The sequence below is a fragment of the Larimichthys crocea genome, chromosome XXIV (assembly GCF_000972845.2).
Source record: "Larimichthys crocea isolate SSNF chromosome XXIV, L_crocea_2.0, whole genome shotgun sequence".
NCBI lineage: Eukaryota > Metazoa > Chordata > Actinopteri > Sciaenidae > Larimichthys > Larimichthys crocea.
In genome coordinates this window covers 11,522,709-11,540,372 of record NC_040034.1, presented here as the reverse complement: position 1 = coordinate 11,540,372, position 17,664 = coordinate 11,522,709, and the positions used below count along the sequence as shown (strand labels likewise).

The 17,664-nt window shown below is 41.3% G+C and overlaps 2 protein-coding genes across 2 annotated transcripts; one reads left to right on the top strand and one right to left on the bottom strand.

Moving 5' to 3' along the window:
- The first annotated feature begins 537 nt into the window (after positions 1–537).
- On the top strand, positions 538–13,887 carry cxxivh14orf180 (chromosome XXIV C14orf180 homolog). The gene is made up of 11 exons (XM_027274927.1): positions 538–616; positions 827–1,061; positions 1,808–1,838; positions 4,884–4,970; positions 6,288–6,408; positions 8,352–8,382; positions 8,860–8,968; positions 10,595–10,761; positions 10,878–11,010; positions 11,437–11,463; positions 11,851–13,887. The coding sequence occupies exons 2-11, from the start codon at positions 909–911 to the stop codon at positions 12,054–12,056; spliced, it is 1,065 nt and encodes a 354-aa protein (XP_027130728.1). The 5' UTR covers positions 538–616; positions 827–908; the 3' UTR covers positions 12,057–13,887.
- On the bottom strand, positions 13,196–15,971 carry tmem179ab (transmembrane protein 179a, genome duplicate B). Its single transcript, XM_019276665.2, has 4 exons — positions 15,602–15,971; positions 15,008–15,145; positions 14,838–14,916; positions 13,196–14,750 (listed from the first exon to the last, which is right to left on the bottom strand). The coding sequence occupies exons 1-4, from the start codon at positions 15,901–15,903 to the stop codon at positions 14,577–14,579; spliced, it is 693 nt and encodes a 230-aa protein (XP_019132210.1). The 5' UTR covers positions 15,904–15,971; the 3' UTR covers positions 13,196–14,576.
- Positions 15,972–17,664: the final 1,693 nt, after the last annotated feature.

The following is a 17,664-nucleotide window of genomic DNA, read 5'->3' as shown; positions in this document are numbered from 1 at the left end:
AGAGTGTGAAGGGAAGTGAGCAAACATCCAGAGGAGGCGCTCCTTTTGAATAAATATTTGTTGTCCTTGTTTGGATAGTGAGGAGTGCTTTCTCTCACTCTCATACGGTTCTGTGGCTGTTCCTAATGGCTCTGTATTTGCCTCAGCTGTCTGCTTCAGCGTATCCACACAAGCTTGGTTTCTCTGTGGTAATGTGAAACATGCTCACACAGCATTTATTCTAGTTTGCTTGTTGATGCATAATTCTTATGCACTCCTCATTTATAAATCATAAGTGGGGCAGTAAGATTCACACACTGTAGATATACCTAATGCACTGCTCTATAAATGCACAATAGATAGAAGTCTTGTTATATATTACATTTAGATATACATTATAGAACACAAGCACCCCATATTTGGTTTTCATCATCGAAACTACAGTATTGCAATCTCCCTTTTCAGGGATTGGAGAGAGACCTAATGTGCTAAACACACGCTGGTGGAGCTACTGTACATGAGCAGAGCAGGGATTGGTCAACAGCTCTGCCACTCAAACAGCAAATACTCTCCGACTTCCTCTGTCCTCCTTTCCTGGTGCAGATAGGGAGGAGGGAGGGGAATGGATCTTTTCTGTGTGAGTCGCCGGAGCTCCCTCAGCCTGCTCCTTACCACCTGTCCTTGACTTACTGTGCTCAGACGAGACTGAGTGGAAGCTGTGCTGCTTTATTCCTCCCCTCAGGCACCTCTCTGTCTGTGTTTATGTGAGCAGCTGCATTTTTTTTCTTTTCTTTTTAAATCTCTCACTCTGTGTGTGGCTGTTTTCTCTCTACCTGTGGTGCTTCAGTGGAGTGGCGAGGAGAGGAACGTTTGTCCTCAGCCGGTGGAGCTCTGATGGGAGGCAGTGCTGGCTCTGGCTGGGACTGGGGATGCTGAACGGGGGGAGGGAGGGCCTGTTTGAGCTGGGACAGCAGCTCCAGCAGCAGGGGGAGTACCAGGCCGCCCTCCACTGCTTCCTCAGCTGCCTGTTGGGACTGACCCATGTGCAGAGCTTCACCTCTTTGCCCAACTGCCTACACCAGGTAAGCCTGAAGACTGGACACACACACACACACTTACTGTGTCAATGCATGTGCATGTTCATTACATGCATGCAAAATTTGCTGTATCATGTATTTGCACAGCTGTACAGACACATTTGCATCACTTCTCCTTAAGGACATCATAAATTATCACACACCCCAGCAAACAGGACACATCCAACCTTGATATCACTAACGCCAATGTCAAATCCAACAGTCCCTCTTGTGTCCCTGTGTTGACACTGTATGATCATTTTAGTGTCAGTAGGACTGATGTGCATGCTGATAACTGAGATATCGGACACAGCTCTAATATACAATGACAGTGTTATTAGACAGCTGACATGGTTAAAAATACTTTAATATCCACTTCATGTCTGTCCCATTGTGTGTGGGCTATGTTTTGGCATTGAGTAGCCAGGCCAAAGTAGCAGATTACATACTGTGGTGCTTTAAAAGGCCCCCTTACAAAGGCCAGGCTATCATTTTAATTCTGTTTAGTAGTGCCTAAAGGAATGTCCCTGATGTCCAAACAAAGCCTTTACTCCAGAACTTTGGAATGTGCTGCACGATGTTGACAAGACCAACAGTACTGCGAGGAGAGCAGAATTATTTGTTTTGACAGCCCATGACATCATGCACACACGCACACACAACTGGGAATCATGTTGGGAATGAATTATTTAATATTTAACCATGTCACTTGGATGTTTTCTTTCTTTTTTTTTTTTTTTTGTGCTTTACAGATCGCAGAACTCTTCATCACTGAAAAGAATTGTATCCTTTACTAACTCAGGGAAAAGTCACACTCCCCATCCCCATCCCTACAGGGCTGTAAGTGTTAGGAAGCAGGCTAACTATAAAACTAGCATTGTATTTCTGTGAACATGTGAAGGGATGTCATTGGTGTAAGCCTCAGCAAATTCCAGCACAATGGAGGATGCAGGCCCTTTATTGAAAGCACTGTAAATGGGCATGAGTGGATGTCTTTGTCTCAGAATGCCATACGTATTGTGTGTAGCTCAGGCTATGTATCTGTCTCATAAGAGGATTTGTAGCCTCTTATCTCTGCACAACAGAGTGGAAGCGCACTAATTAACCTGTATCTGCACTGACTAGTCTGTGTGTCGCCACTTCACTGCTTCTATAAACTATAGTGGTATAGGACATAGAGGTAATAGAGAGGTGTTACGTTTCAGGATATATTACCTCCATGGCTCTTCTCCCCGTTACTGAGACACTCCAACACTTAACTTGCCAGCTCAGGTTATCCACCTCAGCATGGCTCTACCCCTCACTGTCCATTTTCCAAAATAGGTCGATTTGCTGAGCTTCACTTCATCAATAGCCAGCGGTGGGCCCCTCCTCAGCATGAACAAGTATCTACTTAAGAGGGTCATCTACAATGACAGGGTTAAATCTTCTGACATACAGTACATTATTACATAACAACATCAATAGTAATGGTGTTGTGTTATGTCAAGCTGTGGCATTTTATGTATGGTAGAGTTACCATGTTACATTGTTTTACACTTCGTATAAGGTTACAGCCATGGAAATGTAACCACATACATTGGTAGCTGTTTAGTAGGTCAGCCGCAGAGAGGAGCAATTCAAATATATCATCGTGAGCAGATATTCAAAGTATGTGGTCATTTGCTTCATTTCCAGAAGCTGCTTCTGTTATTCTTTTTTGTTTTGTTTCAGATTTTTTTTATCAGTGATAACGTGGTCTTGGCAATGCAGTCCTCCAGGGAGGGAGGTGAAGGGTCAGTGTGCTCAAACTGGGAGAGGATGTGGGAACTTTGGAGTTTCACATAAATATTTACAACAACAAATTTTACAGGCTCTTTTCACATATCTGAAACAAAACCGCAAGTGGCAAAACAAAGCTGACTTTACATATTAAGTATTAGTATATAAGTATCTTGATTTCTGGAGCACTGGCTTTATTCCAGACAAATATTCTCTATTAGGTGCAGTTGATAGTGATAGTAGCAATGCCATGACCACTTAAAGCTTGATGTATTGTTATCAAAGCTGGCAGTTTTTCACAAGTGACCTTTGTTCAAAGCCAAAAGCTCTTTTGGCTGCTGAGTGTTTACTGATACATGGTTCTTGGAAAGAAGATCATTTTTTCCCCGATCGACATTTTTACAGTGTAAATGCAGTACAGAAAAAACAGTAATAAATAGTCACGGGAAACTTATAAACACAAGCTAATCAATATAGCAGTATCACATTCAGTAATATTTGTTCACATGATATATAATTTTAGAGGAAATCCCAGATTCATACTGGCTGGAGTTGAAAGTGTACTTCATGAGTTTATATCAGTGCACTCTTGCAGAGTTGTGTGGCACGTGTGGTCAGATGTGCCTTTGAAGGTGCTAGTGTTAATGCAAGTTCTTGTCGAGTTTCAGAGTGCAGTCCAATTACCAGTTCAGGGGAGGTTGTGTGTGTATGTCTGTGTGTATAGATGAGTGTAGCACACATTCCCTGGAGAGGATTGTGTGAAGTTCCTGTTGTGGAGTTGTTGTGGTCCAGCTCTGCTAAAAATAGCAGGCAGAAGTAGTGCTCTGACCTTTGATGATGGCTGTTCCCCTAATCCTCCCTCCCAGATGGTCCAGCTCATACTCACCTCATTCTCAGGTGACTCGCAGGAGCCGGGGCAGGTATACTGCATTTCTGTGATATACCTCCAGATTAGATCAAAACAATAAACCAAATGCGTGGTATTGTGTGCAGTAATAATAACGATATGTTGCTTTGTGTTCCCTTACATTAAATTATTCAGATGTACATCCACTAATAGCTTTTTAACATCCACCCCTCAGCACCCTTCATCTTTTCTGCTATATTGTGGTGCTCATCTGAAGGAAACATTTTTAATGTTTCTGTTTGATAATATTTCCTTATGTTTAGAGCCGCGTGTAGAATAGGATTTAATCAGTACTGTGTCATAGTTTTTCTTTATTCTCCTAGTGACAAAATGAAGGAAACCAGCTGTTGTGGTTTTCAGTTCCAGGCTTAACTGTTCTTTAAAAGTCCAAGCCTATTAACCAACTTTCCAACCTCAATTTAAAGCAGCAGATATTTAGTTCTAGGTGAAATATAATAAAGTATAATTGGCAAATAGTGTCACCACAGTGATGAAAAGTGAAATACCCAGAATGGAATTCATAGCGTTTTACACTTGAGAGATCTGGTGTTAAGTAGGACGTTTAGACAGGCAGGGCTGTGTTTATTTTAAGCATTCTTCGTCCCATTGGTCTTTAAATTCACCTGACAAGCATCAGTGGTGTCATTTTACTGTGGAACAGACTCACTCTCAGTACGCAGAATGCTTTTGACAAAGGCTCTATTTCTAGGATGCTTTTTATAGAGTGTCTTTTCATGGAATCAAAACTGGCATAAAGATTAATCATAGGGATTCTGTACAAAACACAAAAACAAAAGATAAAAATAGACATCAAAATATGATTATGATGTGAGATGATACAATGAGGTGTGATCAGATACATCTACACAGTGAATCAGCATCTGAAACTGGTCATCTCACTTGCATCACAGTTGCTCCATTTGTTATAGAGTACGAAAACCACAAACCACAGATAACCGCAGAAAAACAATGATACAGACACATCAAGATCAACAATCTGTTTTGGATTACTACACATTCTGTTTGCCTGAAGGGGTCATTCTCAAGAGAGGTGGAAAAAAAAAAAAACAATGATGGGGTGGGCAACAAGGCTGTTTTTAACTTCAACAACTGACTAATCCCGGTGACAACTGAGACTGATCCTTCACCCATATAAACAGATGGGAAGGCCCTGCAGTTCATCCAGGCTGAAAAAATGTTCTATGAGGTGGCATTGATCGAGCTCACAGCTCTTCAGGGCAGCACAGGCAAGTACTTTTGACATTAAGACATCCATCAATATACTTTAAGTGCATATACAATAGTGCATAAATCATGTGCAGTCATCTACTTTGACTTTGACTGATATTTTTATATATTTTTTAAATGTTTCATTATTTTCTTTCCATATATATTACCTCAATATGGTACTGATTATAGGTCAAATAGAGAGAATGTTAATTTAGTTTAGTCTGTTGATTCCAGTTAATTGATAACCTTGCAAAAATGTGGAATTTGTAAAATTAAGTATATGTGCAGAAGGGTTAAATAAATTCACTCTTTTAAAAAAAAAAGGTTAACCAGTAACTAATTTGCCAGTCTCAGAATTGTGTCTCTTTTGTTCCTATAAAAGTGCCAAACTGTACAGTTCTTTCTATTCTCTATTCTCTCTATTCTGGTAACTCATTAAACCAACATGAAAATGATGTCCCATTTTGGTTTCTTTGTTTACAATATACCTGGTGGAGTGTTGAGCGAGCACACTCACGGCAAGGCCTCTCATTCATCACCCGCTGCCGCTCCAGACGTCTGTTTCTACCTCTGTCTGCTGCTGAGGCAGCAGCGCAGTGTAGCGTGCTGGGCACAGTGGAGGAGATCTGGGACAGACGTAGTAGAAGACAAATGGCCACACTTTGCTCATTAGGAGCTGTGTGTCGCTATACAATACTGAAGCCCCTGATTCAGCACTCACTTGGATTGAATGCTTGACTTCTCCAGGGGCAAAGCTGGCACTATAGCTGCAGCTCACAAGCTTTCTTTCTCCCCTGTGTGTTTTTTTTTAAATGTACCTATCTCAATATTTTCCCACTGACAGCTAACATAATTGTCACTTTGTGGTTTTTGTAATGCAAACACCTGTTACAATGATTTATTTGCACTTGCTCGTGGATTACAAGCCAAACTCATTTCCACCCCTACTCTTGTATGTCTGTGGTGTGTACAGTACATACTGTATGTTTGTCGTTTGTCACAGTGTGCATGCATCTGTTCCTTCCAGTGGGCGTGGTGAATGTGTTGTTTGACTCCCTTATCCACTCTGTCATGCCCTTATCTCTGTTCTCGTGTCTCCAGTCCTCAGTTGGCTCCACTCTGCTGTTCAGGCTTAAAGTCCGCAGCAGTGCCAGACAGACTAATAGCTAGACTGCCTAGGCTTTTCAGGGCTTTATTTTTCAACTCTGTGCAGTGGTAGAGACGGAAAGAGAGCAAAGGACCGCAAAGAGACAGGGATAGATAGACAAGCAGAAGGAAAGAGTGTGTTTGTTGGCAAGCTGACTGTGATTCCATGCCCTGTGTTTGTGTAACAGGGCCTCAGGAGGAGGCTACGCTGGGCTCTGCAGGATGGACAACCCCAGAGGAGCTTTCGGAGCAGGCCTCCCAGGCACAGCACCTCGAACGGCTGGCCCAGCTGTGCATCATGAGCAAACAGTAGGTAAAACTGTGTCCTGCTGTAGCTACTGTTGTGGTGTAATTAATGAGGAATTATAATTTAAGGCCCCAGTGGGCTCATAGTGAATGAATTCATAGTAAAATAAAAGTCACTTTTATGACTGTTTTATCACCAGTTTTGTATACAGTTAAAATACTATATGTTCTTATACACATCAATGGTGTATGTGTAAGTGTAGGTCTGTGTGCGTGTGTGTGTGTGTGAGTGAACACACACAGGTTGTATTTGAGTTCACTTCACAGAGCTGATGTAAAAATAGTGCTGATTCAGTGGGAGCAAAGCAAACAATGCATTTGCGTTTGTTATTGTTATCAGTTTTATTACATAAGGAGCAACTTAGAGCAATAAAAGGCTCATTTGTTTATCAAGTAAAACTCTTGACTTAGTTTGTAAGATCAAGCTAATATAATTTTGAGATAAATCATTTACTTCAAGATCCCTGAAATAAATATTTGGCTTGCAACTGTAAATTTCTGTGACCATTTAAAAAAAAAAAAAAACTCGCCAGGAATGGATTACTTTTGTCTTTGCTTTTATTAACATGTCATAGTTATGTGTAATTTATAAAAGCTCAGGACAGTCATTGATGGTTGTACGCTGCATGGCAAAAAAAATATTTGCATATCCATGTCATCTTGTACGTATACACATTCGTTCTGGAATGGAAATTTTTCGAACTAGATAAACTCCAGCTCCAAGTCTTTTTTAGCAAGAGTTGAATTTCCCTGTAGATGTGGAGAAAAGAGACACCGCACTCTACGTGAGTGTTACAGGAGGAACACCTTAACTGGATCTGGTGGCTCCTGTTGCAGGGGTACTTTGTTAGACTGTAGCATGTGCCCATTTTATGTGCCTCTGTTGTCATTGTTTGGATTAGGCCATTTAACCTGATTGCCAAGGAGGGTGACGTGGGGTGGAAGGTTTGCTCAGTCGAGCGCTGGTGACGTGCTTCATTAATGCAAGGAACATACAGTAGTTAAACTTGAATGAGATTGAACTGATTGCGCATGATTGTACCCAGTGGTTCGGGTTTCTGGCTAAGCAGGACTTTCTGTTCTTTGTTTTTCTCAACCATAAGCCTAAAGCCCCATTTTTCTTTCTTGTTCACAGGAAGTTGTAATACTTCCTGAATCATTCGGCGATGTCATAGGAAGTCCTTTGAGCCGGTGAAGGGCTTTTTCTGTCTTTGCCTATCAGATGTCCCCTGAAAAGGACCTTCTAAAGTAGTGCAAACTGACACCTGGCCATTACTAATTGAAGAGAAGTGTGGGTTTTGAACAGCGAAGCTGACATCTGTCACACTAAACAGAGCTTGCTCTACATCTATAGGCACACGTGAAGGTGTGAGGGTGATGAATGTCCTTGGCTGACTTTCCAAGGCAGATATGAGCGGAACAGCTGGCAGATCCTCAGTGAACCACATCATGTTCACCTAGCTTAGCACTACGCAGAAGAGTGGTAGAAGGGCACTAGTCAGTAAACCAACCTGTAAGCGCCATGCCTTCTGTAATTCACCCTGGGGAATAGAAAGGGGTAGTCAGTGCTGGCAGAAATAGAAGGTTTCCACTTCCTCCATGAGGCGCTTGAGCACCTGCAGCCCTGTTCTGTGTCTAATCACAGCACACGTATGTTTGGATTTCTCTTGCTGCTGTGCTCCGCTGAAACAGATATGCTGACCTGACAATGCAACATGCGCCACTGCATTTGATTAAGGTCAGGCATTTGTTGTTGTCTTTGAAAATATTTGTGTTTAAATGGAGGAACAACGTGTAGAGGTAGATTTCATCAGATAGTTCTGTTTGTACGAGACTTGTTTTTTTTTTTTAGCAGGTACAAAATGTTTTACTCCTGTGCTACAGAAACAAAGTGACAGAACACGCACTTGTTTAATAGTGCCATTTTCCTTTCCCTTTCCTTGCAGGCCTCATCTTGCTCTAGAATACAGCGGTAAGGTACGTACATTTCATCATCCTCTTTGTGTCCTTTTTAGATTTTTTGGCACCCCTGCAGTGGTCGAATGTAACTAAGTATGTTAATTTAAGTATCTATATACTTCTACTCTATTAACATTCTGGAGGCTATTATTGTACTTTTTATGTTGCTACCTTTATTTGACAATATTAAAATTCCACTTTTACCTGCTGCAACATTGCAAGTGATGAACACATCAATGCATCCCTGAATTAAAATCCAGTGATATCATTTATTATTCTGGGATAGTACTTTTGCTTCTAGTAATTTAAGTTTGCTTTGATGCTCATATTTGTGTACTCATAAGTAAGATTTTGAATGCAGGAGTTGTAACAGAGTCCACTCTGTGATATTCTGTGTTTTTTTTTTTTTTTAAAGTAAAAGATCTGAGTACTTTTTCCGCCACTGCATTCATGCGTCAACTTCAAATTAATTCAGTCTGTTTATTCATCTTTCAGGCAACAAAGATCCACCAGAGGGCCTTTGGAAATGACCACCCCATTACAGCCAGAAGCCTGGAGCTTATGGCCACGGTCTATGCTGAAATTGGCAAGACTGAATATTCAGGTAAACACTCACCTACGATGACACAGTAAACACTAATGGCATCCTGACATGATATTGACAAAGGAGCGTGCTTTATGGAGATTAGTCGACAGTGAAAAACAAACACGACTCTATAAGCAAACATAGAAGGACGCCTCTCTCAGCTGTATGTAATCAAACCCTGCTAACAATCAGTCTGAAGCATGAGGGTGGAGCCCTTCATATCTTGTGAAGAATGACAATACCAGAAAAGTGACATTGATCTCAAGAACAAGTTCTTCCTCTCTGCAGCACACAGCACAGCGTGGATGTGGTTTTAAAGTAGTTCATTTAGCCTTCAAACTGTGTCACCATGTGAAAATGTTAAATTAGTAAACACTTGCAGTTGTGCTGGACACGGTAGTGCTTTTATGTAGAGCAATAAAATAATAAATAGAACAGCTTTGTGACAGTTTAAGGGTACACTTTTGTTGTACAGGATGAATGCTTGGCTTGCATTAAGGAGGAACAGCACTCTCTGTCCGATTCTGAACCCTGCATTTTTGTGAAGACTGCTGTGGTGTTAAAAGCAATAGAAACCAGCTTTGTTGTTGAGTCAGCTTTCAGAGGAAGCGATGCTGAACAGGGCCAGCTATGTAAAGACAGAAGTGTGCAGCAGATTTACAACAGTCCTTGTTGTTCACCTTAGATGGTCTTAAACATGTTTGTGTGAAGTGGTAAAAAAGTGCAGGGTCAGAGAGCGGTCGTAGTTGTTATTGCACTTCAGATTGCACAATCTGTGTGCACTTTTTTCAACCTTTTTTTTCTGTATTGTACACAGTGAAATCCTCTTTGACCCACAGTGAAACGTGTTTTCTTATCCCCTACTACTCACTGTAACCTGGATCGGTCACCCTCCCTCAGTTAAAATCCTATTTACATGTATATGAATTAGAGTATGTTTTGAAACTACTAACTTCTTAAGGAATGTATAAATAGAATGTGTAAATGTCCCAATAAATTCCACATTATTCACCAAATAATGGTAAGAAATAACTGAGGTACAGGTGGCAGCTCAGCACAGCACAAGGGTGGAAGGCTGGAATAAAATGTACTCCTCCTCCACTCTTCCAAAAAAATCTGACTACTCACATTTTAGCAAAAAGAAAAAGTCCATAATCTTGTGGGACCTGCTCTTGCCCCTGAAATTTGTACATAGATTGAGCATATTTATTTCATTATCATCTCTATTCAGTCTTAAGGTTACTATTTTTTCTTTGGCCCAGCCTGTATGCCAGAAATTGATTCAGCAAGAAAATTCCCATGTCAGTCAGAGATTAAAAAAGTTACGAACAACGTCTGTCAGGGTCTTTCTCCTTCAATCAATTATACTCCAAAGAAGCTGGTTAGTTGTAAACGACCCATAACAGTAATAAACTGACTTATCACTTGATTAAATCACCGATCAGCCTGGCAAGTGACAAATTCATCAGACTAAGCTGTGCTCTACCTGGTGCTGACAGGGTTAACACTTGTGTCCTGTCTCTAACTTATTTGCATGTTTAACTTTGTATGTTTAACTTCACCTCTGCTGTGGAACAGACTGCAGACTTCAGTGTGAAGCAGCACTTGATCACTGCTCATGTATGGTCATGGTTCTATTACTAGACTCCCTGGGTCAGTGTGTGTCTGCACTGTCCAAACGCTTCGCTGCTGCAGAGTCCATCAGAGACTCAACAGTCAACTGTCTTCCTCATTCCCACCGGGAGAAACACTCAGAGGTCCGCCACAGAAAGGACACCCACCACCAACAGGAGGACACACAAAAACCTAAGGTAGTGTTGACAATACCTGCGGGCATCTTCATCAATGTTACTCTGGATACAAGCTCTTTCTTTGCAGTCTCAGAAATGTATCATATTATACTAATCCTGAACTGTATCTAATGCAGGTAACCAATGGCAAAGTTCCCACTTCCATTCTAAAGAGGCCAAGTCCCAACTACGGGTCAGACACAGAACCCAACCACAGACGGAAAGGCGAACGGAGGGTTCGATTCAGGGAGCCAGAGACCACAGTACATGGTGAGAGAACAAACAAATTTGCAAACAGTTTGTTTTGAGACCAGCCTGCTCAGTCACAGACGATCAAATGTGTTTGTACAACAAGAGAGGACAAGAAGGCCCTCAACCCATAATATTTGTACGCCTTGCACTTCTTCAGTAAGAAAGAGGAAAGACGAAATGAATTGCAACATCCTGAGATTGCATCATAACACACTGTTGTCCTTGGGGGAATTCTCTACTATTTAAAAAATAATGTAACACCAAGAGACTTCCAAAAGTGATTTACTCTTTGGTAATTAATTATGCATGCAAATAAGGCACCATGGAGTCTGTTCCTGAGAGATAGTAGAGTCTACAAGGGCACAGCAGCGTGCTGGTGGCTGCTGCACTTCACACAGGTTGGCTCTTGTTGACTGACTGGCCTCTTTTCTGTCGGCTTCACAGACATTCCTTACTGTGACTGTTTAGGTGGTAAGTCTATCTGAAAGAATCACTAATATGCATGAGAGAGTGACAACAACACTTCACTTTTATTAGAAAAAATTCTACTGGATGTAAATATGTGTATAGCTATGTGTTAGGTAAAATATGTGAATTAAATGTCACTTTTGATTACGTTTGTTGCCTGAAATGCAAAATAGAGTTAAGCCTTTCACTGTCACCCCCTCTCTAACAATGTTTGAAACACAGAAAGCACAGTTTGTGTGGCACTATACCAAAACCTTCTCTCTTGAGCACTTTACTTTATCAGGTCAAAAGGAAATAGAGCATTTGGTGCATGTGACAATTCAAATGCTCATTTACAAACCAAAATTGTGAAAAAAAGAAAAATAAATGGTCTTGGTTTTATGTTTCCAGCCTATGAGACGACACCGTCCCGGCCCCACCTCGCTCTGTTCACTTGCCTCTTCCTGCTGATGTCATTCCTTGGTGTGGCCATGTACTGCACAGACCGCCGGCGCCCACAGCGAGTGTGCGAGGAGCTGGAAGCTGCTTTGGCTGTCTACCTGCTGCACATGAAACAGCTTCTGTGGGGATGTTGGATATGGCTGACCATGCAGTGACTGAAACCAACCACAGGTGGAGACATGGAGCCTCCTTTATTGTTTTTTTTTTTTTTTTCAGACCCGTCTTTTATCCTATCTTGGAAGGAGTCCAGGCCTACAAACACCTCAGCCATTCGGCAAGGCTCTGTACACTGTCTGCGGTGTTGAACCACTGTCACAGTGAAAAAGGGAAAAATGTGTAATCCCAGAAATATGTAGCTTCCATGTCTGTATGTATATATGTAATAAGGTGGTGGGTATGCCACTCCTTATTTAAGTTGTAATGATTTTGCACATCTGCAATGTTGATGTTCACATATAACGCTCACTTAATCACCACAACCATTTTGATTTTTCAGGTCATGTCACAGTCTACTCTATGTGAGTGAATGTTACCATGGAATGCAAATATTTATTTTATTACCGTACATGACTTGTGTATATCAGATATTACACAGAACTGAATGTGTATATATGGTTCAATATATAAGGACTATCACAATATTCAGCCTCGTAATTGCACATAAATGAATGTAGAAATGTTTGGAAACAGCTTTGATTTGTGAGGAGGAGGAGGATGAGGATGAGAGCACAAATGTGCAAACTGTTCGATAATGAGATAGAAAACAACAGGGCTGCATCCCTTCACAGTACCAGGTTGAATGACTAACAGATGAAAACACCTCTTTCTTTACAGACTGTCTGCTCTTCAGCTGATTCCTAGCTCAGCTGAGGAGGACATTTGCAGCACAATGTTATCAATTCTCTCTCTTTATCTATCATCAAAGAGAATATACTCAAACTGAATGAATGCTAATGCTTTTGACAGTGTTCCTCTTTATAACCGCTTCTCACAAAATAACCTTTATCTAAATGTTATTTATTCTTCTATACTGTATATCTGCATCTGCGCAAATATCCAACTTTCAATTATTTTAAATTTTTTAACTTTTTGTTACCAGTTACATTTCTATTTAAAAACAATAATATTCAGGTTTTAACCGTGATGTCAGATGCTCATCAAGCTTTAAGACACATGTATGGATGGGTGTGGGCTCAACAGATATTTGCAATACATAAAATTCCTTATATCAAGTTCATAACTACTAATATGAGGCCAAACACAGAAACATAACAGAATCAGATACTGTATGTTATTGTATGAGTCCCTTTATCAAATGAAGCAAATATAATTCAAACAGCCAAACCACCACACAACTGGATTATAGGAATCAAAGGGCACAGTGATGCACATTCCACAAACCTCTCATTATGAGCAATAACACACATCACATAGTTTCCAGTAAAACGTTGTTCTTTATATGACAGGTTTCAGGGAACTCAAAAGCAAAGGATTTTGGGGGTTTCACATTTGAATGTCAAAGCAATATAAGGCTAATAACGCATGTATGGAAGAAAGAAATACTCTCCACTCTGTACTGTCAAATTAAATTGTCATTAGCAATAAAACAATAGCCAGTGAACTCATGTCCTGTATATGCACATTTAGCTTAGAAGCTGCATTTCACGGCTGTCCAAACATTTACGGTCACTTTGAAAGAAGTGCCTTTATGGAGGGTTTTCTTAGTTCCTACCGTTTTATGATTTCAGTTGTTTTGAATAAAACTGTCATTGCCTATCAAAGTCAAGCAAGTGATTCGCTTTTTCCTGTAACCTCTGACAGTAAGCGAGTGTGTGTGATGTGTATGTAACAGGAAGAGAGAGATGCATGCAGGTACATTTGTGCGTCTATTCACAGTAACACAGTATATTGGTTTGTAGCCTATAAAGTGAAGCCTGAGTTACTACTGTATATAGAACAAAATAGGATTTGTTTTTATCTCACACAGATTGCTAAAAAAGCATTTTTGGACTGGCTGCCTGATACATGAATGTTCTGAACTACGATTTGTTGCTTTTTATAAAACACCTTTTGTAACTGCTGATAAAAGTGTGAATACACTGCAAAGACACACATAATTTTGCTTTGCTGCAGCATGCAAAGAATACTCACTTCATCCAGTAGTTTGCAGTGTGCATCCTACCAGAAAGAAGTCTGCTTTAAGGAACACATTTATTTATGGTGTATAAAACAAAAGAACATCCCTTTACATCTAAAAACCACCACCCCATTACTTTGTCATGCATTAGGTCCATGCAGAAGTTTCACAAAGACAACATGATCCATCGGCCAATCTGTCTGAGCCATTCATACTGCGTTTAAAAAAGGGGTGTGTATTTCCATTCAATGGTATCAACACTAGTTGAACTGAACTATGGTTGTGTGTGCTGAAGAGGAATGCACACAATGATGAATAAACTCAATAAAGCAGGACTCCTCAGGGATTTTTTTGAGGGGAAAATAATTACCTTTAGAGAACAAAGCTAAAACCTTTCATTTGATTCAATCCGTGGTCAATGAGAGCAAAAGCCAATTCATTTTGATTGTCTACATAGGCAAACATTGGTGTTTCTCATGGCAGGTGAGAGGACTGTACGGTTGAGTGTGAGCGTGTATGTTTGTGCGTCCGCCAGTTTCTAGATCAGGCCGGTCTTGAGGTCAGAGTTGCGGCGCGAGGAGTGGCCAAGCAGCAGGTCCTTCTCATGGATCAGGCTGTCCAGCAGGTCCTCTTGTCTGTAGTTGTGGTAGACCTTCAGGAAAGCCATCACTGCAATCCCAAGCCAGGTGAGCCAGGCAGCCCACAAGCCAAACTGCAGGAAGAGACATGATTGCAAACATGATTGGATTCATGATTTTGTTAAATGGCCTGGATGATATCATCAATAAAACAGTCTCACCTGAGCTATAGCAAATTGGTCATAGAAGGCCGAGTTGTCCAGCCCAAGTTCTAGATCAATGTCCTGCAGGTCCTCACAGCTAAAACATGACACACACAAGCTGGTATTTAGGAGGACCACTGTGCAGTTTAATAATAAGAGTCTGAAAAGTTTGTGTGTTGCCCTCTCACCTGCTAGGCATGGTCCCACTCTCTGTGATGGAGTCGCACCACATGTTGAAACCCACACTGACAATGGTGCTGGACAGGAAGACTGTGAACACCACTAGGGAGCTGATCAGCAGGTTGAGGAATGCGTTGAAGATGGAGCTGCAGGCAGGTACAGGAGGATAAAAAAAAAAACTGCAATCTCTGCTTAATGTTTAAATAAATCCTGTTTTTTTCTGGATCACGTCAGCCTATAAAACTGAAACACAGTCAGGGCTGTCACACAGCATGATTTAGGTTTCTGTGATGGAAATGCTGTGAATATGTAAGCCACAGTATGATTCTGATTTTTTTAAAGCCTACACAAGTGTATCCCCCCCATCTTTATAATGGAGACGACAGTGACGAATCGTTTTTATCGGCTCAGTCTATGGCTTTTATCATCATCTCATCCATTGCATGCAGTCTATGATTCTTATCAGAATATAGCGAACATAAAGGGCGTGGGAGATGGAAAGAAAAAACACATTTACACTGAGACCTTAAACCTAAGCCTGAGTCTTTTTATGGTGCTGGCATTGAATTGTGTTGAAGGAGCACAAGTGAAATGTCACTCACTCGTCGTGTCCTTTGCACAGAAAGAACAGCAGCCTCCATGCCTGCACTGCGGACAGGATGAGGGACGCTATCCCGACAAAAGTGATGAAGCTGCAGGAGGTCTCGGGTCCCCACTCCTCCACGATGAAGCGCAGCTTCGACACAGTGATGTTCTCATTTTGCCACATACCCCGCGTGAAGAGCAGGCATTTCCCCCCGAAATCCTCCGTGTTCTCCGACAGAGGCACCACGGCGATGAAACCAAATACGAAGGCTAAGAAATAAAGGATGCATTGGGCGAAAATTAAATTATCGAGGGCCATTTTTCTGCCTCACTCTTCTGCTCTGCGTCCTGGAGAAACTGCGGCTGCGCAGTGGAGGCAGTGATGATGAGCGGAGGCGCAGCATCCGACTACGCGCTCTGCTGCGAATTAATGAGCAGGCAGAGGCCTTCAGGGCTTTCCATCTTATCTACATCCAAACTGTGAAGATGTTGTTCTTCACTGGTGTTCTCATTTGCGAGCATTTAGAGCAACATTGTCTAACTTTTCTACCATAAAATAACAGATTTAAAAATGTTGATGTAATCAGATAAATGGGCTTCTTTCATTCCCACTCTGCACCCTGTACACCTGTTTCTTTACTGTGTATCTTTGAACTCACAAGATAAAGTACAAAGTACAAGAAGTGTGTGACGCTTTACGGCATTAAGTCACACACCGCCAACTATTTAGCTGATTTTCGTAAAATTGGGCATCAATCTTTGTGATTTACAGAGTTTCCTGAAGTAAACAGCTGCAAACTATAGCTGCTGTTAGCTGATGTTAGCTCAGTTTGTTAGCCAGGCTGCTCGGACTGAGCTCAGATCACCAGAGGAGTGTTTGTGCTTGTACCACAGACATTTTGGACCACCAGGGAGAGGAGTTTATCAGGCCCTGGGCATGGGGGAATACAGACAAAGAGCGGGGCCGGTGTCATGGCAGAATGGGGGCCAGGTGAGCGGGCAATGCAAGTGGGCTCAACAGCTTCTATGGACTTAACATGACAGAGTGACCTGTCAAGAGGCCACCGGACAAGAGTAAATCTGGGACTGACATAGTAAAATAGTGAAATAAAAGGCTGAAAGACTGATGCCAAGTTGGGCTTCTAATATTAGAAGGCTGCAGTGTCTTGTGTTGCACATGCTTGATGTTTCAGTGAGTTACCAAAGTTGTTGACTCACTAGTTTTTGATGCGATTATAATAAATGCATGTATACAACTGTCCATATTTGCGACAGTGTTACTGCACTCTCAAACTGTGGGCACACCATTTTTCCATTAGATATAAAGACAATCCGTAGATTTAAAAAAAACATTAGCCTGCACAGCAAGTTTAGGCATTAGTGTAAATACCTTATAAACAAAACAAGAAAATGTTTTCTCATATACTGTTGCTGCAACTCTCCAATAATGTTCTTTCAGTGGGTTAAATGAAATCATGCCCTTGTATGCAGACATACATTTTGTACACACACACATAAAGCTGCACTCTCACAAATTACAGTAATGGTTTGTTTATACACGGTGACAGTCCTTAAGGAAGGGCAGGTAGCTGTCACAGCCATCTGATATGCTTCACTGAGCCCATCTGGCAAGCTGGCCAAGGTGTCTTTCAACCTCCCTCGGCCACCCAGCCTTGGTGCCGCTCATGGTGCCCCCCAGTGGCCAATGCAACTGCATAGTCAGACCCCTCCGTTCCATGTTCCAAGTTAATCATTGCCTTAATGTACACTCTACAGATACACAATACTGCATTTTGGTTAACTCTGGTTAACTGGCCCAAGAAATGTTTTGATTTTGAATAGAAAATGTAAAAATCTCCATTTATGATGGTTTAGTTGAAGAGCAAAATGAACAGCTTTTCTAGTTGCTGACATCAAGTCTTTTTCCCTTTCCTTGGAAATATCCAACACAGAGACGAAGTATTTATACAAGAGCTTTCCAGACATCAGACGGCTATTTGTATCCATCATACAAACTGCAGCATTTTGCATCCTCTCCGTTGCACATGATTTATGTGTCATATTGCTGCAGCACAGCACT